Source organism: Amblyomma americanum, chromosome 6, assembly GCF_052857255.1.
Source record: "Amblyomma americanum isolate KBUSLIRL-KWMA chromosome 6, ASM5285725v1, whole genome shotgun sequence".
Taxonomy (NCBI): Eukaryota; Metazoa; Arthropoda; class Arachnida; order Ixodida; family Ixodidae; genus Amblyomma; species Amblyomma americanum.
Window position 1 is genome coordinate 104,276,254 of NC_135502.1, and position 24,743 is coordinate 104,300,996.

General features: G+C 45.4%; 1 protein-coding gene across 2 annotated transcripts in view; it reads left to right on the top strand.

Annotated features, from left to right (window-relative positions):
• Positions 1-24,098, top strand: part of LOC144094892 (uncharacterized) — a 55,786-nt gene extending 31,688 nt beyond the window's left edge. Inside the window, exons 1-3 of one of the 2 annotated variants that reach the window (XM_077628760.1) lie at positions 4,176-5,121; positions 13,357-13,452; positions 23,754-24,098. In XM_077628760.1, coding sequence (XP_077484886.1) covers positions 4,342-5,121; positions 13,357-13,452; positions 23,754-23,933 — 1,056 coding nt within the window. In that variant the 5' untranslated portion in view covers positions 4,176-4,341 and the 3' untranslated portion in view covers positions 23,934-24,098. Of the gene's footprint in view, positions 1-4,175; positions 5,122-13,356; positions 13,453-23,753 lie in introns of those variants that run through there. The other variant, XM_077628761.1, reaches the window with a different exon arrangement.
• Positions 24,099-24,743: the final 645 nt, after the last annotated feature.

A 24,743-nucleotide genomic window follows, 5' to 3' on the forward strand; every position in this document is an offset into this window, starting at 1 on the left:
AGCATGTAAAAACACGCCGCCGCTTGTGTCATCATTTTTCAACGGTTTCATGGTCTGATGCTGTGGTGTTCCTCGCTTACCGTTAACCAAGAACAAAGTTTCTGCCTTTTCCTTCTCACTCCTGTTGTTCTAAACTGCTTTCTTCTTCAAACTTGCTATGGCGCACGAAAGCTTCCCGTATCAGCTAGCCATGCACACCCCAGCAGGATTTTCTTTCTTTCTTTCTTTCTTTCTTTCTTTCTTTCTTTCTTTCTTTCTTTCTTTCTTTCTTTCTTTCTTTCTTTCTTCCTTTCTTTCTTTCATCCTTTCTTTCTTCGCTTCTTTCTTCCTTTCTTCCTTTCTTTCTTCGCTTCTTTCTCTCTTTCTTTCTTTCCCTCTTTCTTTCTTTCTTCCTTCCCTTCTTTATTTTTCCTTTATTTTTTCCTTTTCCTTTTTATTTCATCCTTTATTTAATTTTTGTCAGTACTTACACAGGCTGCAAAATCGAAGGAGGACAGGCTAAAGGCGCCTTGCAACATCTGGCAAAGGCCTGCCGTCCCCATAGACATACATGAATGCTGTAGCATTTCGCAGTATTCCAAAATTTGCTAATGTAACACAATACACGCATAGCAGCGTAATATAATGACAACAAAATTGAAAGATCAGTTGGATATAACACTATAGAAAACACAGAAAAATGATGACAAGGGAACTTGGTGATGTGAAGAAACCATATTATGTAATGAAAAAATATTAATGGACAGTCTTATCGTATCTGGTGGCAAAATTTGTTCGTTGTGTTTCTCGTATGTTATGTGTTTGTTGCTTGTTTGAGCTGTTGTCTGTCCGTCCGCCTGTGTCTGTCTATCTGTCGGTTTTGTTTGTTTGTTTGTTTGTTTGTTTGTTTGTTTGTTTCAAGTACGCAAGAGTGGACAGCCGTCACCGCAGCTCAATTGGTAGAACACGGGACTGAATTTCAGAAGTCATAGAGTTCGCGCCCCACCTGCAGCTTGTAGGTGTTTTTTGTTGTGCCTTCTAAGGAATTATCTCTAAGCGCTGAAGTGTTTAGACGCATGATCTCCCTCTGATCCACACCACAAAAAAAAATACATTCCCTATGCTCCATGGTTTCTGTAACTGTTGGCGTCTTTCAGCTACATGTATCAATGTGTGTGTGTGTGGGGGGGTGCGCGTCTGTGTTCGTGTGTGCGCGTGAACGTGTGTGTGTATGTGTGCGTGTGTTAGCGTGCGCGTGTGTCCGTGTGTGTGTGCATGTGTGTGTGTGTGTTCGTGTGTGCGCGTGTGTCCATGTGTGGGTGTGTGCACGTTTGTGTTCGTGTGTGCGCATGAACGTGTGTTCATGCGCACACCACAGACTTCCTGTGGGGTTTTTGACGAGAACTTGTAGTAACAAAAGAAATTTTAGTAGTAATTAAGAGCAAAATTTTGTGCATTCACTACATAAAAGTGCTACAGAACTACTAGAGGACCACAGACAACAGAAAAACGCTGCAGAAAATGTCCCAAAACAACAGAAAATTCTGCCATTACGAAAAAAACTACAAAATATTTAGTGATATTTTTGACGCGGTTCTCTAGATTTTTTTTTTATTGTACGTGACCCGCCGTGGTGGCTAAGTGGGTAGGGCGCTCGGCTGCTGATCCGGTGTTCCCTGGTTCGAACCCGACCGTGGCGGCTGCGTTTTTATGGAGGAAAAACGATAAGGCGCCCGTGTGCTGTGCGATGTCAGTGCACGTTAAAGATCCCCAGGTGGTCGAAATTATTCCAGAGCCCTCCACAACGGGACCGTGATATGTGACACAACTACTGCGCTATTTCCTTTGCTCAAAAACCAATTTTCATTTTCGTTTTGATCATGTACTTCCTGGAGGATAATCGAGAATTGAGATTCACTGCTGCTTTTCAGCCTAATCTGGCGACTACAAGTGAATGTGGGAACCAGTTACGCGTTGTCTTTAAACTGAACATCTATGGCAAAGCACAGGAGAGAGAGAGGGGGGGGGGGGGGTGCAGAGAGCTGCTGGCACTTAAGTAGTCGCGACTTGCGAGGCACATCGATCAGCGCGGTCGCCAAGTGGTGTAAGCCTTCCAGATTGCTAATCGCACCTACTATTGTGTTTCCAGGCTTCCACCACATGAGCAAACGAAGGCGAACTTTCTGAATCATTCGTAACCTGTCTCCGCGTCGAACGCGCATCTGGTGCTCGCGCGGTTCCAGCCCTGTCTGTCCCTCCTGTTTTGCTAATGGCACTACCATAATATTACTCGTCGGTAGCAACGAGTATGACCTTAACTTTTGTCTTTCGCGCTGGAAGAACATGCTAACTGCAGGAAGCACCACTCCAAACCCTTCCACGTTTCGTGCCTTACGGTTCCGAGAAGCTAAAAAGTCGGCCACGTTGTACCCGGCCAAGGTCTAGATCGTTTGCTGTATGAGGGAATCACCATCGTTCGTCGCGCGAATCAGCGTGGAGCGTGCATGACGCTAAAATCTGTCACGTGATGACAAAAGATACTTCAGAGCAGTGTGAACGAAGTAGAAATCTCGGGAGCTGCAGACATGTGCTGTTCTGTGAATCACGCGAGTTGCAATAGCGGCAGAAATACAGGTGAAACAGCTCAGGTCATAAATCGGTGCGGTTAACATGAATGCGACACATTTTTCCTCTTCCCGTGTATCTGAATTACAAATACTATCAAGCGGAAACGCAGCATGAGGGCGCTTTGAAATGAACGCCGCCAAGCTCTGTCAGAAACAGTCGATCTACTTTCTTGTTCCAATGACGAATCCTGGCTGCAGTGTCTCGAAATGACGTGAACTTTTTCTTGCTCCAATACAGATTATGCAAAGGACGGGGCCCGCAATGCATATGCACCACCCTCGGTAATTTTGCGCTCTCTGTCGGAGCCAAGTGGCGGGGCAGGAAATTTCTTTTTCTTTCTTTTTGTGAGCCCGCTCTAAAGTACGTCAATTGGAGAATGCGGACAGCCTCGCCCATAAAGAGCTGTCAGGTAGTCCATCAAGAAGAGGCACCCTTCAGAGAAATGAGGCTCGGCCCCTGTGGAGTTCACCCGACAAGCCATGTGGGACTATGGGATAAAAAGATCCCAAGCGACGCTACTTCGCACAAGCTCTGCTCGCACCCCTGCGTGTATGTATAAGACGGGCCTGACACCGTCTCCGCTGTGTTCCACATGTGGTGTGTGCGGTGATGTAGAGCATTTTCTTATGTGCTGTCCAGTGTACAACGCGGAAAGGCGTGTGTTGTTTGCTTTCCTCAAGTTCCTTTCGGGACATTGTCTACCCGCGCGGTAATAAGTCATGTAGAAAGGAGGGTTCACGCCTTCTTTTAAATTTCCTCCAGGGCTATGATCAGGATACCAGATGGTGACAGCAGGAGTTGACTATTGACTGTTATGTGTGCCTGCGTACATCAGTCACGTTTCACGTATGTGCCTGATCTGAGGACCTTATTTAACACTTAAGTGCCGCTTCGGTGCGCGGTGAAATTACCGGCAGAATACGCAGGGCTAATCCTACATGTAGCTCGCAACAACCTGAACTCACGCCGAATACGACATAAGTACGAGTTTCCTGCATTTAGCATTTTTTTTTACTTCCGCTACCAACAAACCACCGGTTTTCCCATGCAGCTTACTTGTTTCACGGTTCCTGGCTGGCCAATGTTAATGAAGCAAAACGGGGTAACTTTTCCTGCGTTCTGCTCTGCGTCTCAGTTCAGTTATGTTTAATAATAATAATAATAATAATAATAATAATAATAATAATGTTTATTTACTCTCAATGTATATATAGGATGAGGGAGCAGAGCAGAAGAAAGTCGTCGTGATGACAGCTTGACAAAGCCTCAGGCCCCCAAACAATAGCAGCCAATAGCCCTCAACTGAGCTCAAAAACGTGTTTCACGCCGTTAAGAGAGCATTTTTATTATGCGCGCACGTTTATTTATACTCTTCAAATCTCGGCGCTCGCCTCAAACAATGTATTGCTCAGCCATTTCCTCGAGTTAGACAAGCTGGTTCTCCGCGTATCACACGCACGGCGTTCTCTCTCCTTCGCTGCGACTTCCTTTCTCCGTGGCACAGCGCCGGCTTGCACATCGATTCGTACACGTTCTTCGACGTCATCGGTTGCGTCACATCTCCATGTTTCGCGCACTCTGCTCATCTTAATTCGCACATTTTTATCAGTGATCCGACGCATTCAAAGGTGCCTCTTCGGCGGGTATAACATAACGAGTGCATCTCCGGACCCCCCGCACGCCAGCCCCTCTTATCGCATCAATCGCCCATGTGCCCCGCACTGGCGCTCAGGAATGCTCCGATTATGGCCGTTTCAGGAATTCGCCCAGCGCACCGCTTCTCCTGCAATGCGAATGAGCGGAAGTGACGGGGCTGCGCGTGAGGTCATTCGGCGCGACCGTCGTCCGGTCGCTCTCGTTCTAGCGCCGCCGTCGGTTCCGTCTTGCTCCCTCCCTTTTGCATTTCGCCCTTGCCAAGGCTTGTCCGTCCTCCTCGCCCGTGATGATATAAGGTTTCAAGTTCGGCTTCTGCCTCCTCCTCCGCCGACCGCCGCGAGGAAGCAGCGGGGCGTTCTGCCCGCCGGCTGCAGCCGCGAAGTGCGCGCGGGCCTCGGCGGCGGCGGGTCGTGGACTTGGAGTGAGCGCCCGCTGAGCACGCCCGGCCAAACCACGTCAGCGGGAGGCCGAGGAATCCAGTTGTTTGCGCGGCCCCCAGACTTTAGCCTTTGTTCACCTCGCGAGCGGCCACTGCTGTCTTTTCTCCTGTCTCGTCCGCTGCAGCCTGCTCGCTGGCCCGTTCCTCGTGCGTCCAAATTCGCAAACGTCGTCGTCCTATTGAGCTTTCTCCAAAGCCAATCTTCGAAGGGCTGTGTTCGTTATTCGGCTCGTGGCGCCGTCCTCTTGTTCTTCGTCTGTCCTGAGAAAGTCCGGCCAGGTCAGCCTTCTGCTGCCGTACCACCGGCCTCTCTCCTCTTTATCTCGAGCACTGTGGGGAAAAAAAAAAGGAAGGGCGCTCTTTTTTGTTCGTTTGGAAAAGAAGAGTTTGCCTTCGAAGGCCGCCGTCTCCACACACAGGTGAGTGCCGGAATGTGCACTTCTGGGTGGGTCAGCGTATTGTTGAGGGTAGGGCGCCGTGCTACGGCTGGCAGAGGCATCCTTGTGATACGCGATGCGCCCTAGTTGTGGTGACTTGCCCTCTTGGGGTGCATATCTCGCGTTGTCCTTGCGGGATCCCACGTGTCACACTACGAAATATCTCCAGAGATGTGCGAAAACCTTTTTTTTTTTCCAGAGGCATTGTAAACGCGCACTGATACTCTTAATCTTTGGGGGCAAGAAAAAATGCAATAGAGGAGTGAAAATGTCGCTCATTTACCGCCTTGGTGTCGATTTTGCTGTTGTTTTCATTTTTACTTTGTGGTTTTTGACAGGATACGCTCATATGTCGTACTTATGTTGTTCATTGTGGCGCAAGGTCCACCAGGGAAATGGCATCACGATTGGTAGTGTGTGCAGGAAAGCTAACTTAACGTCGCAGCGCTTGCTCGTCACGACTTGGAAATGGGCACAGGAGCTCGAAGGTTACCAAAGCCAAAGGCAAAAAAGACTAGCTTGATATTTGTTTGATAAAAATCAATATCGATCTGATGCCCAAACTGTCTTTGCAATGCTTTTAATGGCAATCGTTGATGCCAGCAGTTGTACAATATGGTATACACGATATCAGGCACTGGCAGTTTATAAAAAGTTTCCCATGAAAATGAGCATAGCAATAGGAGTAATAATAATTAAAAATATAATTTTACTTATATAGACGCTTGTATTTCCTATAGCGGCGAGACTGTAGAGCAGAATACGTCGAGCTTATGCCTATGGAGTTCTCTGTGGACTAATAACTGGTGTTGGAATTTATTTTTTCAATTTCGACGGACTTATTTCGCTGTTTATTTAAGTTTTCAGTTTTTTGGTGATTTTTATTTTCTAGGAATGAATTACCAGTTTTCTGTTAATATACAGACTTTAAGTAATTATGCTTAACTGCTTCTTCGTTGTGAAAAAAACCCAACCACAGCGGTAATTGTTTATCCGCCGGCAAGGCTTATTATAACCACTCTTCTCAATACAGACGAAAATAGCACCGTTCGTATTTACTGTACTACTGGGCTAGCTTGTAACTGGCATGAAAACTGAGGGGGCCACTTTGGTGCGCTGGTTCGAACTCTTAACGTGCACTTGTCTTCGGAAGATGTTCAAGGTGGGTTTTGGGAACACCGCTTTCACTATTTCTTCAAGTGCTCTCTCTTAAAAGTACCATTAGGACGCAAATGTAGCCAGAGCTCACGCGAATGGGAAAAATGGAAAGGCCGCTTACTTCCAACATCAGACTCTGATTACAAATATTTCAGTTAAAGCTAGATAAGGGGCGTTTTAGCGCTAACAGCCTGTTCGTATTGCTAGTCCTGTTTAGGGTGCAAAAGTCAATGTTTGTAGCAGACAAGCTAACTCGCATTAGCCCGGACGTATCAGTCACCAGGGATGGGCACTTTTTTCTTCTTTAGAATAATAAGCCGAAGGTTCAGTTTGCTGCGGTTGCATGGCATGTAAATTGACTGTAGTCTACCCCAAGTCAAGGAGCTCTCGTACATATTTGTTTTGGAACTTAAAGCAATGAAAATAGCCGCGGTCACCAGTACAAATAGATCATTTTATTGTAGAAGACTGGTTCAGTGTCCGCGATGTCTATCGCTTGGAGCCCAGAGGTCAGCTGCTCCTCGACAGTCAGACACAACCGCTTTGCACCAGCTAGCACGCCATCGCGAGTGACCGGAAGGCGCAAGGCTGTTAATCGGGACGTCATGATTATAGGTCGAAGCCGCTGACGCATTTTGTATTATAGACAATTGCTGCTTCGTTCTCGAGCTGTAGCCGACTAAAGCCAAGCCGATTCTGGCCTCGCACTCCAGTAGGTGGGGAGAAGCTTAGAGAAGAACGGTGCAGATAGTACCAGCGGGCATTGTAAGAAGCAATTCTTCAGGTTGGCGCATGGGCGAGGGGAAGCTTGCCGTTATAAAATGGTGCACAGACTGTCTATAGACTTCTTTTAGACCCCATTTCCTTCGTAGATATTTCCTTTTGTCTATTCATCGTCTATGTACTGTCTATAGACAAAAGTCTACCAAATGTGTATGGCCATAAGTCTATAAATTGTCTATATACTGTCTATAGGATTTGTATTGCCTACAGGATTTGCCTATTTAAAGTGCATGGACTTTATAAACACAGTTATATAGACAGTTTATAGTCTTCCTAAAGAAAGTTTTGTAACGGTGGGCTGGAAGGGCCGGAACAGATAGGTGGAGCCTGTGACGCTAGCCCGCATCCTTACGTGACCGAAGATTACTTCCTGATATTGCACTCTGCAGATGTTTTGCACAAAGAAGAGTAGGAAAGCCGTGGTTTGGGTCCGATCAGTGAGCTGTGAAACTATCGCGCAATATCGGTCGGCGTAAGCGTTCTGTGAGCAAACAACCCTACGAGGGCGCAGCAGTGGGCAAAAAATTTTACCATCGCCGACGATGCTACGCAGTGAAGCGCCCTCATACGCGCCTCCTCTCCAGGCGCCGTTGCTCGGGCGCTTCCCGGGGCGTCGCTCGGTCGGGCGACCAGCGACGCGTAAAAAAGCAGTCGCCGTCACCCGGGCAATGCACACTATGCGGACGCGTCTGTTACGAGGTGAACAACCGCCGACGTCCTCCATAATCAATTTCCCCATTTCCGTTTTGTCGGCCCCTTTTCATCCCCACTGTTTTGCGACGAATGTGTCGATAGCGTCGAAAAAGAAATAAAAAGGAATATACAAGTGTGGATATATGCAGTGAGAGGGGGCAAGGGAACTAATAAAGAGGATCAGTCCGCCTCAGGCGGAACAGGAAACCGGCTATGCCCAGAGAAAATCGGAAAACAATCGACTGCTGCACGCCCTGTGCCTACAGCTCTAATCGGCAAATTTGACTTTCTTTACAATATGTGGCGCCCTCTGGTAAATGGCGAAGATTCGTCTCCTACTGGTTGAAAACAAACGCGCGTGGGAGACGCAGGCGCGACCTGCTTCCACGAGCAGCAAGCTGCATCTGCGACATGGCGTGTGCTTGACAGCTGTCGCCATCTGTCGCATGCGTCTGTAACTAACGTGAACTGCGCATGCACAGTGGGAGCTGGCGGTTTTCTTTTCAACCAGTCTAGCTGGAGGAGATGTGGCGCGCATGCGCACAGCGGCCTTGTGAAAAACACGGATTCTCATTTGCGGATCTTAAAGGAAGATGGCCGTGCGGGTTGAGATACATGTGGTACTTTTGCATATGATTCCGCGCTGCATCCGCGTTTTTTTTTTTTTTTGACGATTGCAACATTAGTCTTTGAATGACTTTTCCTGTGTGTTTCACCACCAAACACTGCATTTTCTGTGGACGGGCAATCTCACGTAGACCGCGTAGGTCATATTCTACTGAGTGGGCTTTTTGCCGGCTCTTATTTAAACCTGCGATGAGTGCAAGCGTATTCTCACTGCCTAATCTGAAGTCCTAACTCAGTCGGTCAAAATAACGACAAAACTGCGTCAGATACACGAAAAAATGATTGATTGGTTGATTGCAATCGTGCCTTTCATTGGAGCAATATTTCATGCACTCCTGAGTTTTCAAACACCGTCATCTTCGGCAAGCATAAAGACCAACTGAGATATGAAATTTCGGAAGCCTTCCATATTCACCATGACACAGACCTTTGAGTAACTGATCCATCTCTATAATCCTGAATGATAAAAAAGTCAACTATTTATCCGTCAAAGATGTCTTGCTTCGTCGCTTCATGCTCGCACCTCAGCGGGGCTGTTTGTGGCTTTTGTCATCACTGAGGATGATGAGTTGCGTTTTGTTTTGTAATTTGTTGCTGTTGTTGTTCAGGAAACGAAAGCACATCAGTAACGTTCTCCGAATCAAAAAAATCCGTTTGCGAGTCGGCGCTTGTGGTATGTGTTCGTGTTGTCGTGTCTTCACGTGATGCTAAACGATCATTCTGCACCCATTCGCCCGAATCGCGCAGTTAGTGCACATCCACGCACGTTTTGGTGCACAAAACTATTAGGTGAAAATTTGGGGTGCGATTTTTTTCACTATTTCTATGTGCTTCTTCTTTGTTTATGAATACGCACACTGATAATAGATGCGCTTTTTTTAGGACTAAACTAAAATAAACCATTCTATCCAAAACAACGTTCGTAGATGGCGCGATTGGCGGTTTCGCTTTGATGCGTACTCAAAGGCCATACCTTCAGAAGCCAGGTTTGTCTAAAGCAGAGAACGCTGTCGTTGACGGTTGCTTTCCGTGAACGTGTCTCATGTTGCTTTTCTAGTGGGTCTTTTTGATCACCCTAGCTGCTACGATTATTTTCTTTCTCATAAAAGACAAATTGCTCTCTGACACAGTAAAGCAGGCTTCAGCCCAGCTGTCACAAAATTTTCGCTCATCTGCGGTCCATTTGTCCCTCGGGATATATGGGCAACCATGCACGGTTTATCGAACAGGTGTTGAGTCTTTCGACTCCCGACACAAGCGGTTTGTCGACGCAAACAGCAATACGTCAGGGCCAGTCGGCGCTTTGAGGCAGATAGCGCGGTCAGTAAGCAGCGTGTGGCAGCACTAGAGAGGCGAAAAAACGCCCTGAATTCGCTAGTACGACAGCGGCGACGAAGTACTCAGCGCACATTGTGTGGCATTGAGGAGGGGGAGATTGAACTTTAATGCGACTTAGTGCTAGACAGCCAGTTTATAAAAATCATTATAAAGATAATACTTCTAATTATTTTGCTTACTCCTCAGGTTATAACACGAGACAAAGGCATGCACTAACAATAACCCATTTGAACGAGCGAAATAACTGCTTTAAATATTCTTTTTTTTCCGAGGACAATTACTGAAATAAACAAACTGAATAGCGAAACTGTTAATCATAATTCTTTGCTGATGTTTGAAAAGTGCCTGCAAATGTTATGAATTTGAGTGTGTTGATATGGTTGTATTTTGTTTTTTCTCCCCCACCCTGCTATGATCTGTACTAGATCGCATTATCTATAAATCAATTAAATAAATAAATAATAAATAATACCAGGATCGAGTTGAGGCAAGACAGCCGTTCTTTCAGTAGTTTACCCAAACGTGACTGGCGAAGCTATCGACCACCTGGCAAGACGGTTGACATTAACCCTTCTCTTTTTCGTATGAGTCAAAATTAAATAAGAGTCGTTACCTTGTGCAAACCGTTCTTTGCCTTTGGAGCTGCATACTAGGTTAACTTACTTTTGAACAAACCCATCGTTCGTTTGAATAACACTTCTTGGGCTAGTTGGCTGTTCACCAAGAAGCAACATAGCACAAACATCACGAAGGAGGCAGAAAGTCCCAGTGTCTCGCCGTTCCTTTCTGTGTCCTTGTGAAGTTTGCGCTGTCTCGTATCGTTCATTTATTTATTCTCTATGCTTAGTATCACCGCGCTGTAAACACTAATTTTTACCTCTTTCCTGCTTACTGCGCGGGCTTGTGCAACAAGTATTTTTGCATTTTTATCTATTTCGCTCCCACTCCTACAATGCCACCCTCCCCCTGCTCACGGGCTGTGCTAAACATCTTCACGATTCTAACTACGTCCGCTGCCCAGAAAAAGCCTTCCCTATTGACCTTCAAATTTCCCGGTCAGCATAGTTTTTCTTTGAACTCTTTTTTTTTGTTCCGTTAGCCATGGCAGGCAGGAATATCCATGCGATTGAGGACAAAGCAACCGTCGTTCTCATCTCGAAGCATGACTACCATTCGTAGAGCGTAAGAAGTGCTTCTCCGCATTACTTGAGATAGTTGGGCAAAGCACGCTTGTAGTGATGGTTGAGGAATGGATTGCATGCTCGGCATGTGTCATCGTTCCTTGGAGTCTGCCGCTTCCCTTTATTTATTCATTTATTTATTCATGGTCATACATTGCTCCCAGAGGGCATTACAGCGTGGCGGTATGTTACAATGAGTGACACGTAAAACAAGGCACAATCGTCCAAACAATCATCAAGAATGAATGCTGAAGAGACTGGCGCGGTGGAAAAAACGGGTGTTCATTGATGAACATTGCTGTTTAGGTTGTTTTTGAAAGTTTTTTGAGCGTTAACAACCGAGCCGCCACGGTGGCTCAGTGCTTATGGCGCTCAACTGCTGACCCGAAAGACGCGGGATCGATCCCGGCCGCGCCGGTCGAATTTAGGTGGAGGTGAAATGCCCGAGGCCCGTATTCTGTGCGATTTCAGTGCAAGCTAAAGAACCCCAAGTGGTCGAAATTTCCGCAGTCCTTCACTACGGCGTTCCTCATAGCCTGAGTCGTTTTGGGACGTTAAATCTTCATAAACCACAAACGTTTTATACGACTTGAAGTGAACACCGGCTTTAAGGGCGCCATGTAGAGCATTACCGCCCTGCTTCATGCGGAATATGTGCCATGACAGAGAATAGTGTGGGGATGTTGAATTTCTACGCACTATTAGCATCTTAACCGCACTGAAGGGGTACACTTGCGGTCCTTCCTTTAACCGCTAAGAGTCTGCGGTCAACCGACGTCGGGCGGGAACTGCATGCTATCAGAGAACGCGACAAGAGTATGACTGTCGCGTTCGCATAGTGTTCGGCGTCGGGCGCAACCCTGCTCTTCTTACTAATCCCACTGTACAGCTTGTATGTAGATGCGTTGACGTCAGGCGTTAGAAATAATGAACCACTTCACTGCACTCAACCGCCATGAGATACCGGAACTAGCGAACGCTTCGCGGCAGGTATGATATCGCGAGCGAGAACTCGAAGTGCAGCTCGTCGTGCGGCTGAGGGCGCAAAAAGTGCGAGACAGGATCTAAATGTGCGGACTCCGAGCGTCGAGGCGAAGAAGCGAGATCGACTCTAAAACGCAGGGACTCAACGTCCCAAATTATTTTCTCGCTTGAAACAAATATTTCTGATTAAACTTCCAGAAATAAATGTCATTGAATGATACTGCGCAAATTACTATCATTCATGTTTTTACAAGGAATACCTCACAACGCAATTGACAGCTGAATGCGCCTCAAAAGGCAAGTTTTCTCAAATTAGGATCTTTTTGTTGTGACGCTTTTGGTTCTTGACCTCCGAAACATTTTTATTGGCTTTTTTTCCTGCTAGACTACTCAGAAAAATAGTTGGAATGACTACTATGAAAATATACAATTTGATAAAGGTTTCTAAAATTTCATATTTTGCGCCTTCTGTGTTTTTATTTAAAAATAAAAGAAATTCATTTAACTTCATTGCCTATCAAAGGACAATATCTTTTATTTATATGAAAAAAAGTTTCGTACTTATGAGTAAAAAGTTTATTTTGAATTTTTTTGTAACACTAGGTTTTGCTATCACTTGAAAGCTTAAGATGGTGGCCACAGCAGGTAAAACTTTTTTCGCCAAAAAACAAGTTGGGGTCATATTTGTCATTGGAACGCAATAAGCCATGACTTTTTTTTTTTGAAAATTGACGGTTGAGCGCAAAGTCAGGGTTAGTTGACATGGAATGGTTCAAAACCGAACTAGCAGCAAAGGCCTTGACTAACACTTCCCGGAGAGCACATTAAGGTAGGGTTGCTCAGCCTTCTGTTGCTAAAATTTGCATTACAGGGGGTATAACAATGGCACGAGGATATTTTTTTTTTAGAATTTACCGACACCTTGTAGGGAAGTAGGCAACAAGACCTAGTCGTTTTCTTTTTACTCGAGGTAGTTAAACACGCCTCAAATTGTTTAGTACGCTGAAATATACAGCCCTTAGTTAAAAAGAAAACAGCACTAACCTTGGTCAAGCTGCTAATCAGCAGCTTCTTGTTGCTTGCCCTCGCATTTTTTGTAACCTTATAAAAAATGCGAAATAAAATTGAAATTGGTATTGGAGCAACTGGATCAGATGCCGGTTTCTAAAGCGTCCGCGAGTTGTGGACATCTGCCACGGTTTCGCCGAGCGGCATTTCCCTCTGTGCGAATCTTCTAGCCGCTTTGTGTTTGCTTTTCTGCATTGGCGTCCTCGAAATCTTAAGCGTTGTTCTCAATCCACTGTGTGTCCCTTGACGTGACCTGTGTCCCTGTATGGGAATCATGGAGTGCTTCGGACGAATTTGTTATTCCTTCTTTTTTTTACTCGAAGCTGTTTGTGTCACTGACTGTCCTTTTTACTTTTTACTTTTTTTTCTTCTTTGCCTTTCGCAGATGAAACCCTCCGCCTCCCTCTGGGTCTTCGCCATTGTTCTCGGCTCCGCAATGCTGAGAGCGCACAGTCAGGCGTGCCGCACAGAACGGCAACAGGTGAGGCGCCGGACCGTGTGTTTTGCTCTGGGCCATTACGTCATCCACTTTTTGTTTCTCCATTGCTTCGACTCATTTTTTTGGCGCAAACATACACATGCTTTGGAATGGCATATTCCGAGCACTACTGTGCAGCGTCAATGGTGGAACTTTTGTCTGCAGATGTATAGAGCTGCAGACTCAGCGTCGCCGCAGTGGATGTTATTCGGATATCACCCTGTTTGTTATACGAGCTTAGCAGAAGCATGAAACTGAAACGATAGTACAGTGGTTCTTACGGAAGCTCGGTGACACGAAATTCCATCAAGTTGTGGATCCTGCGCCGATACAGAAATGGCGGTAAGCAGAAACGTCAGGAAGCAAAGAACTATATACAATGTATCGAAGATACAAGTTGTCTAAATCGCCAGAGTGTTTAGCCTTGCTGAAAACAATAAAAAATAAATTCAGATAGAAGTCTCACATCGCTAAAGACATGTATTTTTCGAATTTAGGAGAAACACTTGTCAGAGATACCAAAGAATTTTGGAGATATGTGAAGCGTAATGGTAAGGATGACAGCTCAGTACCTGCTCTGAAAAATGATGAGATAATCATCCATGATGATGAGGCTAAAGTTGAAATGTTTAGCCGTTATTTTTCATCTGTGTTTTTGCCACCTAGTTCGCGTTCTGTCTGTTTTGCATTACCTCTTGAAATAGATTGCATGCCGGAAGTTACTTTTTGTGTTGACGGTGTGCGTAAATTATTGAAGGATTTGAATCAGGCTAAGGCTTGTGGCCCTGATGACATTCCTGCCGCAATTTTAAGGAATTGTGCGGATACATTATGTCTGTATTTCACCCGGCTGTTCCAGAAGTCTCTTAATGAAACCGACTTGCCTGCTGATTGGAAGGTAGCGCGTGTCGTGCCCATACATAAGAGTGGTATGCGAAACTCCGTTCAGAATTACAGACCCGTTTCCTTAACCAGCATAACCGGTAAAATTATGGAGCATGTAATATATAGTTGCGTTATGGCCCATCTCACCAAACACAATCTCCTATGCACTAGTCAACATGGTTTCAGGCGTGGATTTTCCTGCAGTACGCAGCTGGTAGAGTTCGTTCATAATTTGGCATCGGCAATCGATAAGCAACAAATTGTGGACTGCGTTTTCTTGGATTTCCGCAAAGCATTTGATGTTGTCTCGCACAGTCTTCTCTCCAAATTGAAAGCGTATAACCTGGATTGTAAAGTAATTGCGTGGATTGCAGAATATCTGTCGTTACGAAGGCAGGCTGTTGTTCTGAACGTTATTTCTTCACAGTATGCACCAGTTACGTCGGGAGTTCCCCAAGGCTCAGTATTGGGACCACTTTTGTTTTTGCTGTATATTAAGGATATTTCAGTTGGCATACAGTCTTCATTCAGAATGTTTGCCGAGGATTGTGTTGTTTATAGAGTAGTAAATTCCACTTCTGATTCACAAATCCTGCAAACTGATTTAGATACTGGGGCAGACTGGTGTGTACGTTGGGACATGTCCTTAAATATAAACAAAACTGTTCACGTCACCTTCACAAGAAAACGTGCTAATCATCCGTATAGGTATAGAATTAATGATTTTACTCTCAACATAAGCAAGTCATTTAAATATCTAGGCGTCTTTTTTACATCGGACTTACGATGGAATAAGCACATTAATTATATTGCGAATAAAGCAGCGTCACGTTTGGGATTTGTACGGCGGAATTTTAGCCATTTATTAAGTAACTTAAAAACACAGCTGTATTTCAGTTATGTACGCTCCATACTTGAATATGGATGTGTTTGCTGGGACCCACACACGTCTGAGTGTGTAGAAAAATTAGAGAAAATTCAGAATAGGGCAGTTAGATTTGTTCTTGGTAAATATAATTGGCAAGTTAGTATGACGGAAAGCAAATGAAAACTTAACTGGCAAGAGTTGAAGGACCGTAGAAGGTACATCAGATTGAAATTTTTCCATGAGATTTATTATTCAAAAACTGGCATAAACCGCGAACAATATATCCAGGCACCTTATTATATATCAAAGCGACTGGACCACTGCTTGAAGGTCAGAGAATTTTCTTGCAAGGGTGACGTCTTGCGTTATTCTTTTTTTGTTAGAACTGTTCGGGACTGGAACAGTTTGCCATAGAGCATTGTATGTATTACATCTAACGAAGCATTTTTCCATGCACTGCAATAATTGCTTTATACCTATAAATGAAGTCTGTACCCCCTGCTGTAATGCCCTGCGGGGCGATGCAGGTAACTAATAAATAAAAAAATAAATAAATAACACAATGCGTACCCATTCAAAAAACAGAATAGAAAAGTTTCTGTCGTCACAAGAGATATTTTGTGAAGTGTTTGCAAGGACCTTTAAGTAACAACAGAAATGTTTCTAAAAACAACAGCATTTCGTGTACTTACTACAAAGAAGTGCTACCTGACTACAGACGATAGAAAAGTACTATAGAAACAAGTACAATGCTACAAAAAAATAGAACAAAGCAACAGGAAAATCTGTCATTATGGCAAAGTTAAAAAACATTTATTGCATTTATGACACGAAAGTAACCAGACAACGCAATTTCTTTCTTGGGTAACGGAGCACATGGAGCCCCACTTGAACTGTAAGCGTCTGTAAGGTAAGAGCAGCCCCAGCCCTAACCTCTCGGGGCCTTTTTGTCTTTAGGGGTTCCTTAAGTAAGGGTTGCACTGTACGTCTAAGAAGCAAACCCCCGGCACCTGGTTGCTTTCGGAAAAGGCGGCACCTACTTCTTGTGAATTTTACGCTTTCCTTCGCCACCCTTGTCATTTCCGTTCTACACAGACTGATGATAAATGTAAAGCGCTTCAAGGTGCGTATGTACAGCCTTTGTCCAAAATATACAGTCCAGGAAGCTCGTATAGTGGGAATGCGTGTAAACTTTGAACAGGTGCGAAGGAGAGTTCGTCTCACCTTAGAGAAGTTAGTAACGCTAGCAATAAAAAAAATGATGCTTGATTGCCTTAATTTGGCCAAAGGCAAATTAGATGCGCTAGCGCTTCACTTTTCACTTCAGTTTCAGCTTTAAGATTCAGTGTTCAAGGGAGACAATTGCTCGGAAAGCGTTAATGCGTTATTCCCCATCCTATATGCTGAAATGGTCATTCTCTTCTTTATGTCCATAGATCCCTGGCAGTCCTCTGCACTTTGAACAGAAATGAGTAAACAAATAGCAAGTTGTCTTCAAGCGCAGTCTCTTCTATAAAAGAAAGTACGCTAGAGGACAGCTTCACATCGTCGTCGTCGTCAGCCTGACTGCACACACTGCAGGTCAAAGACCTCTCCAAAGTCTCTCCAATTAACCCTGCCCTTTGCCAGCTGCGCCCACCGTATGCCCGCAAACTTCTTTATCTCATCCGGCCACCTAACTTTCGGCCGCCCCTGCTACGCTTGCCTTCTCTTGGAATTCACTCCGTTACATTTAAGGACAAGCGGTTGTCTTGCCTTCACATTACATGCCCTGCCCAAGCCCACTTCTTCCTCTTGATTTCGACTATGATGTCATTAACCCGCGTTTGTTTCCTCGCCCACTCTACCCGCTTCCGGTCTCTTAAGTTTACACATATCATTTTTCTTTCCGCTCGCTGCGTTGTTTTCGTTAGCCTCCACGTTTCCGCCCCGTAGGTAAGTACCGGTTAGATACAGCTGTTGTATACTTTTCTCTTGAGGAGCACTCGAAAACGGTCATTCATGATCTGAGAGAAGCTGCCATAAGCGCTCCACCCCATTCTTATTCTTTTAGTTATTCCCCTCTCATGATCCGGATCAGAGGTCGCTGCCTGCCCTAAGGAATATATTGTTTACCACTTCCAACGCCTCGCTACCAATTGTGAACTCCTGTTCCCTTGCTAGACTGTTGAACATTGCTTTGGTTTCCGGCATGTTATTTTTTAGACCCAGTGTTCTCCTCTTTCCTGTCTAACTCATTGATCATGATTTTCAGTTCACCTCCTGAGTGACTAAGCAAGGCAATGTCACCAGCGAATCGCAGATTATTTAGATATTCTCTATTAACCCTTATCCCCAACTGTTCGCAAATCAGGCCTCGGAATACCTCCTGTAAGCACGCGGTGAATAGCATTGGCGAGATCATGTCTCTTTGCCTGACGCCCTTCCTTATTGGAATTTTACTGCTGACTAAGGAGGCATATGGTAGCTGTGCAGTTGATATATATATATATATATATATATATATATATATATATATATATATATATATATATATATATATATATATATACTGATTACGCAATGCCTGTATGACTGCTGAGGTTTCCACAGAGTCGAATGCTCTCTCGTAAACAATGAAGGCTGTATGTAGGCGTTGGTTATATTCTGCGCATTTCTCTATCACTTGATGGATAGTGTGATTATGATCTATTGTGGAATATCATTTGCGAAAGCTTGCCTGATCATTTGGTTGATTAAAGTCTTAGGTTTTCCTGACTCTATTAGCGATTACCTGCTTCTGTTACGGACGAGGTCATAAGGCATTTCGTATACAGGGTGCCTAGTTTTTGTAGTACCAATCTCCCCTCCGTCTTGCAAGAAATCTGCTGTTACCTAATCGTCACCAGCTGCTTTTTCTCGTTCCACTGCTTTTAAGGCTTTTTTTACTTCCTCTTTCGTTACTGGCGGGATGATGCATTGCTGTGTGCTACTGTGTCTCTCATTAACGTTGTGATTACATTGGGTACTGTACAGGTTTGTGTAGAACTCTTCGGCTATTTTAACTATCTTATCCATATTGATAATGACATTGCCCTCCTTCTCTCTTAACGCATACATCTGGTTTTTGTCTATCTCCATTCTTTAGAATATGTGCGGTTGTCTCCGTACTAAACTTACTTGTCTGCTACCTTGCGCTTATTTGTTAAGTTCGATAGCCCTGCTAAGTCTATTTTATCTTAGTGATGCCGCTTTTAAGTGATGAGTTGGAGATCCAGAATGCTTATCCCGAGCCCCCTTTCGCGATGGTGGGCAGGTTTGCAAGGTGTATATTTTTACATACAAACACACACACTTTGGTAGGCTGCCCACATCCAAATGGGCAGGTTGCTCATCACCCGGTGGGCAGGTGAGCAGCTTGCCGCAAAGCAGACTTGAGGCAAACAAACAAACAAACAATGACTAAATGCAGGAAATGCCTGATATAAGAGCCAACGCACTAAAAAACTAAGCTGCCCTTCATGGTCCTGAAGCAAGCCTGTTGGGGTCGGCGTTTCCGACAACGGCTGTAAATTCGCTGCTTACCTATGCTCCCGCTTGCTCTCGCTTCTAATGCAACGCACGAACATTAACGCTGCAAAACTGTGTGTCCTAATGAGTAAAGAATCCAGCAGCCGTTGTAACGGAGAAAATCATACGAATTTTTTTTTACTAGTAATATTTCTCTCAACGCCGACCCACATGAAGCGAACTTGCACGACAAACTTCGTGCAGCCAGCACCAGCACGGCGGAACATGTCCACCAGTTTGGGAGAAAATTTTTGAAAATTGGGAAATTGTACGATACTTATACGGTAATATTGAAGGTAATGATCTATTCTTCTGATATGTAACTAAATCTTTGTTTTCAAGTGTTTCCATTAGCCGCAGGGAACAGTTAAGATTCCCACAGAAAACCAATGGGGAACGCTTTTGACGATAGCAAAAACGTTAATAGAAAAAAAAATAAAGACTGTCGTCGGGTGACCTGCAGGTATCTAGACTGGTACAGTGAAATCTTTTATTATGTGAAATAATTGCGTTCATAAATGGTTTCCCGTTCAAAAATGCTTTCGCCCAGAATTGCTGGGTATGCGCCGGCGTGCCATCACCGTGTTTTGAGAGTTGCTAGAAACGGCGAGATTCTATTCTCACTAAAATGCGGGAAAAAACAAAACAAAACAAAGAGTACTTACGTGTGAGAAGGCTTAATCCCGTCCGCTCAATTTCAGAACAGTTGCCGTGCACTGTCGTGTGACGTAACCCGATGCCACGCAGCTGGCAATTCTGCCTCTGCATGGTTGTGCGTAGCCACCGCGTCCCTAGCGATCTGTGAGCTAACTACCGGAAGGCTGTTGCCGCCGCACCGCGGCCCGCGCTCCGCGTTAAGGGTGTGGCGCGATATCTACTGGGATAATGCTGTTGTATGCAGTATTGGGCTTTCTGTATTCAACATTCATACATCGCTGCACCACTCCTGACGCAGTGGTGCAGCGGTTAAGCGGTACGCCACCGCGCTGGGTTGGGATGGCAGGCGCTGTCACCGGGGGAATTTGTGCGATCCAGGTTGCTCTTTCCGAGCAAACTAGCGCCATCAATCAGTAATTTAAGCGCCACCTGACAGGTTGCATGAGGACGCCATCATTTATGGGTACCATAGAGTGTTGACACACCACACACAGAAACACACGCACACATGGACCGGTTTTCGCTCAATGGGGAAAGTATGGCTTACGTCTTAAAACAGCTTTACATTAGTAGTTAAGCCATCATTTATTAAAAGGCGGCAAATATGATGGACTACTGTTTAGGTTCAATGTTAATTTGGCAATTTATGTCCTTTTTCATCAGCACATACACTGAAGGACGCTGAGAAATCGCGGGGTTTTCCCACACTGCGCAGTGGTAATCGTGGCCCGGCCTAGCTACACTCAAAACACGAATACGCCTATATCGGAGTAAAAAGTGGATTAAGCTGTCCTCTTACACCTTTTTTTAAGAGGGTGGTGCGCGCTAGAGGAGAGTTTATTCTCTTTTTACTCTTTTCTGTTTAGAGTGTATAGTCTAGCCGCGGCATATTGCTGGTGTTGCTGTGCGAGGTGCAGCAGCGTTTTTGTATTCCAGAAAAATATTGGTCGCATTTAGACGGCTGCGATCAATATATGCGAAGTGGTGAACAAAATTGTACCAAACCGCGCAAACCACAAGAACGAAGCCGAGACACGGGCGCCAACTCACGACTGAGTTAGCGCCTGTGTCTCGTCTTCGTTCTTTTGGTTTGCAGGGTTTGGCGATATTTTTTTTCACCAATTCAAGTATGCACCAGCTCGTCCAAAATGAGGCGTTAATTCAATTCAATTCAATTAGTTCATTTTCCAGAGCGGTACAAACACAAACTCTGAATGGTCCCCTTAACTAAAATTTGCACTAATCAACTTGACGACGGCCCAGGGGCCACCTTACAAGACAGCAGTCGACGCAGATTGTCAACAAAAGAAAGAAACCGCCCTCACTAAAGATCACATTGAAAATATATGGGCAATGAAGCAGGTCTCAGAAGCGTATATGTACACGAAACAAACAGTGAGGCCATAGAAAAAAAGAAAAATCATTAAATGATATGGAAGCACACGGTCAAATGAAAATTAGTCAGTTTAAAACCAAGGCAAGATACAGCAAATCAGGGTGACACGTAAGAGTTCAGTGGAGGTTACAGAAATAATTTTTAAATTCTTTCTTAGAGGAAAAAACTCATTTGGATATTTGTTTAGAAGTGATGGAACATTATACTTTAATGGCTGAAACTAGTTTTGGTTGCGGAGATAGGGAACTAGCCAGTGTGGGGGGTTCCTAGTGAATACATCTGTTGTTCGCTGTTGTAATGTTGCAACAGTTATAAGAAAATTTGCAGATTCAACGAGTGAGAAATAAAGCCGGTTTAAGAGTTGATACTCATAGCTGTGCAGGAAACGAATGGTCCCATACTTCGGAAATAAGTTGTTTGTAGATGTGTGCATTCCAACATTTGCCACATAGCGCAAGACTTTCTTCTGGAGCACATTAATTTTATTCATATTTCTTTTTGTTGTTGACCTCCAGATAAGACTGAAATAATTTATGTGGGGTGCAAATAACGCTTGGTACAACTGGACTTTAACTCTTTCCGGAATGAGGTTTCTGCAGCAGGACAGAGTGCCTGCAACAGTAGACAGCTTCTTGCGGTCAGTATATCACTGTACGCGATATGCGCAAAGCTTGTGTCGCCTTGTTCGTCCTAAGTGCATTCTCCCAATTATACTAGCTCGCTAGCAGAGTCTAATGCGGCGGGCGGACGTCAGACGCTGACAGCTCTCACTGGCGGCTTCCGGCTAGCGACTGACCGTCCGGCGAATGAATCTACGCCGACCTGACCGACAGCGAACAACGGCCTACTGCCGGACGGACTCCAGGCGGCCGTTCGACTTTTTCACACGAAAATCGCTCCTTGGGAGCCGGCCTTAAGTGGTGAATTTTTTGCGTAATAATTCTTAGATGGAAGGTAACTGAAACGACTACGCGTCTAATTTCCCACTTACACCAACAGCGCCATTAAGGAGACACGTTCCCCTAAGCTTTGCTCGGTCTCAACGCGTCGTGTTTTCTTTCGTGTGCATATCGTAACTGTATATCGTCACGACCCGCTCATTTCTGCTCCTTGCATTGCGTCTAAGCATCCACCCGTCTTTTTCAAAAGTGAAAATTCAGACTCTGACTTTCAGTCGATAGTCGAGAGAATTGGAGAGAATTGGAGCGTAAGACCGCGGGTAAGCTAAACGAATAAAACGACGTGTTTCCTGGCTAGCTCAAAATGACGGCGCCACATTAGATGGGAATTGGCATAAGAGAACGAAGACTGTACATGTCGTGTCCTGTTGTAGCTATGTAAGGACACCGTTGTACGCGTGGATGAAAATTCCCGCATCCACCTGCCAGCCACAGCGTGAGAGGGAAAGAAAACAAGGGAAGGAAGGGTGAGTAGGTTAACCAGACACATGTCCCTGCTTTGGGGGAAGGAGGCTTAAGGAAAGAAGAGATGGGAAGAATAAAGGACACCACATGGTTACGCGCATGCCCTTGAGATAATGAGTAAAGGGATACCCCTTGTAATGCACGTAATGTCGATCCTTTTTAGTCAAGAAGTGTTACTTGACGACGAAAAGGCAATTATTGTAAGCAACTGTTGTAAACATAATTGTGGAAATGGCCTAACCTTGCTATGCATTGCAAAATCATGCTTTTAAAGTTGGCCCTGCGCTCACTCCGAGTGATTAAGGCTGCCGTATAAAACCTAATGAAATGAAATGAAAATTGGTCCTTGACGAAACAAAATGACACCTGATCCGCGCCGTAATGGAAGGGATAAAGGGGGAGTGAAAAAAGAAAGCACGAAAGATGTGCTGTAGTGGACGTCTCCGGAATAACTTCGACCACGTGGGGATCCTTAATGGGCTCTTACATCGCACAGCACACCGGCACCATTTGCGTTTCGCCTGCATCGAAACTCGGCCGCCGCGGTCGGGTTTGAACCCGAAAACTCTGACTCAGTAGACGAGCGCCTTAACCACTGAGCCATCACTTGGGTGCGTCTTTGACAATAAATAGCAGACAGCTACAGGCGTTCCGAGGAAGGATCTGCGGATGTATTGAATGTTATGGTGCAATCTTACAATGTGCTAAAAATTGTGTCCCTAAACAACTCGCCGTTGAAAATTAAGCTTCGCCTCTTGAAAATTTGTGCGTATGACTCTGAGCCGGTTAACTTAGGTACACACGGACATTTAGTCAAGATAACACGCTTGCCTTACGAACTACAGTGGCGGCTACTGAGCCAAAGGGGAAACGTAGCCCAGTAGAAATGTAGCGTCACCTTCAGGAGCCCGACGGTCTCCTTCAGGAGCATCGTACTTCACGACATATAGCGGCCACTGCGCCTTACTCAGTCCAATGTTAGGCGTTCGATCGACTTGTGGATGTTCTGCGAGAGTCTATAGTGGCACGTACGCTTGAGAGAATCAGCCAAAAAATCGAGAGGCGTAGGAAGGGTCATCCGCACAAAAACGTATTTTGAGAAAGAAATAAAAAAAACGAGTAAGCCTCGTTTTGCCTATCATAATCCCTGAGTTCCAGCCGGGTAACAAAAGCGCTCCTCTTCCTGACCTGGCCTGTGAGTACCCGAACCGATCCATTATATTCTCCCGCCTTGCTTTTCATGAAGAAGCTCCTGCAGAAACGTTGCACATCAAAATTACCCTTGTGTAAAGAATATTTCTGTGTGTCCCAAGATCGCTTTTAACGGGAACAAAATCTGTACAATGCGTACAAATCTTCCGCGTTTGTTGACAACGTCGTTCAATGGGCAGCCCTTTTGGCTGTGCACCTCCTCTTCTAAAGACCATTGCGGGACCGGTTTCTTTGTGAACATTTGCGCGAGATCCAGATGTCGCATTGGGTGCAAGGCTGTCAGCTTGAGCTTCCGGTTGTCGTGTCCCCGCAGTGCAGTCCTCGGAACGCCTGCTGCGAGGGCCTGGCCTGCGCGCCCATGTTCCGCGACGAGAAGAACCCTACGCTGTTCTACGGCAACTGCCTGCGGCCCGTGCAGTCGTCGCTGTCCTCCAAGCCCGACCGGCCTCCCTTTGGGCCCGCGCTGCCTCTGCCCAGGGACAGGCAGCGCTAACCCGGCGGGACATGCGCACGTACGCGGCGGGCCTCCCCATTCCGACTACGCGCCGCACCCCGTGACTCTCGCCACTCTTGTGTCTGTTATTCCATGTCCTGTGTTACTCGCCTTGTGGTGTTTTGATGACGTCCGCATGTGAGCCAATAAATATGCCTAAACAAATATCCAGTGTCGCCGCCGAAGGCTACGTATTTTCTCATTCACTAGTCGTGTGCACGGTTGTTTGTAGTAGTTCTTTTCCAGTGCAAACGTCCAAGATGATGCGCCTTATATACAAGTATCTTTAATTCCGGCCGATATCACAGCAGTGTATTTGGCTAACGTTCGACGAATGTACCAGCTTTTCGCACAAATAACTGTATATAACGGGTGCAACTAAGCCACCTTGTTACTTAAGGCCCATCCACCCGACGGACGAAATCCATTTCGTTCGGGCGCCGACACAGCACCACGTGACCCGACGTCACTGGCTGCCGCTCATCCACCCAAACCAAAAAAAAAAATTGGCAGTGGCTTAACTCGGCTATGCCAAGATATACGAAGCGAGAGGTAGGTTTCCCTGGCTAAGCTTGTAATGGTCACTGTATGTATAGTAATGAGAGACATATCGGCTATGCGCCGTCTATTACGCTCGGCAGTCTGGCATCTCCGTTTGGGAAGCCGTTCCTCTCTCTGTTCGGGCGTCTCCGCTGCTCCCTTCGCTATCTTACGCTCATTTTCTTTGTTGAGTAGCCAACTGCCAGGCGACAACCTCAAGATCAGAAGAGTTAATCTTCTCTTGTCTATACGGCCCTTTAGCTGTGGCTA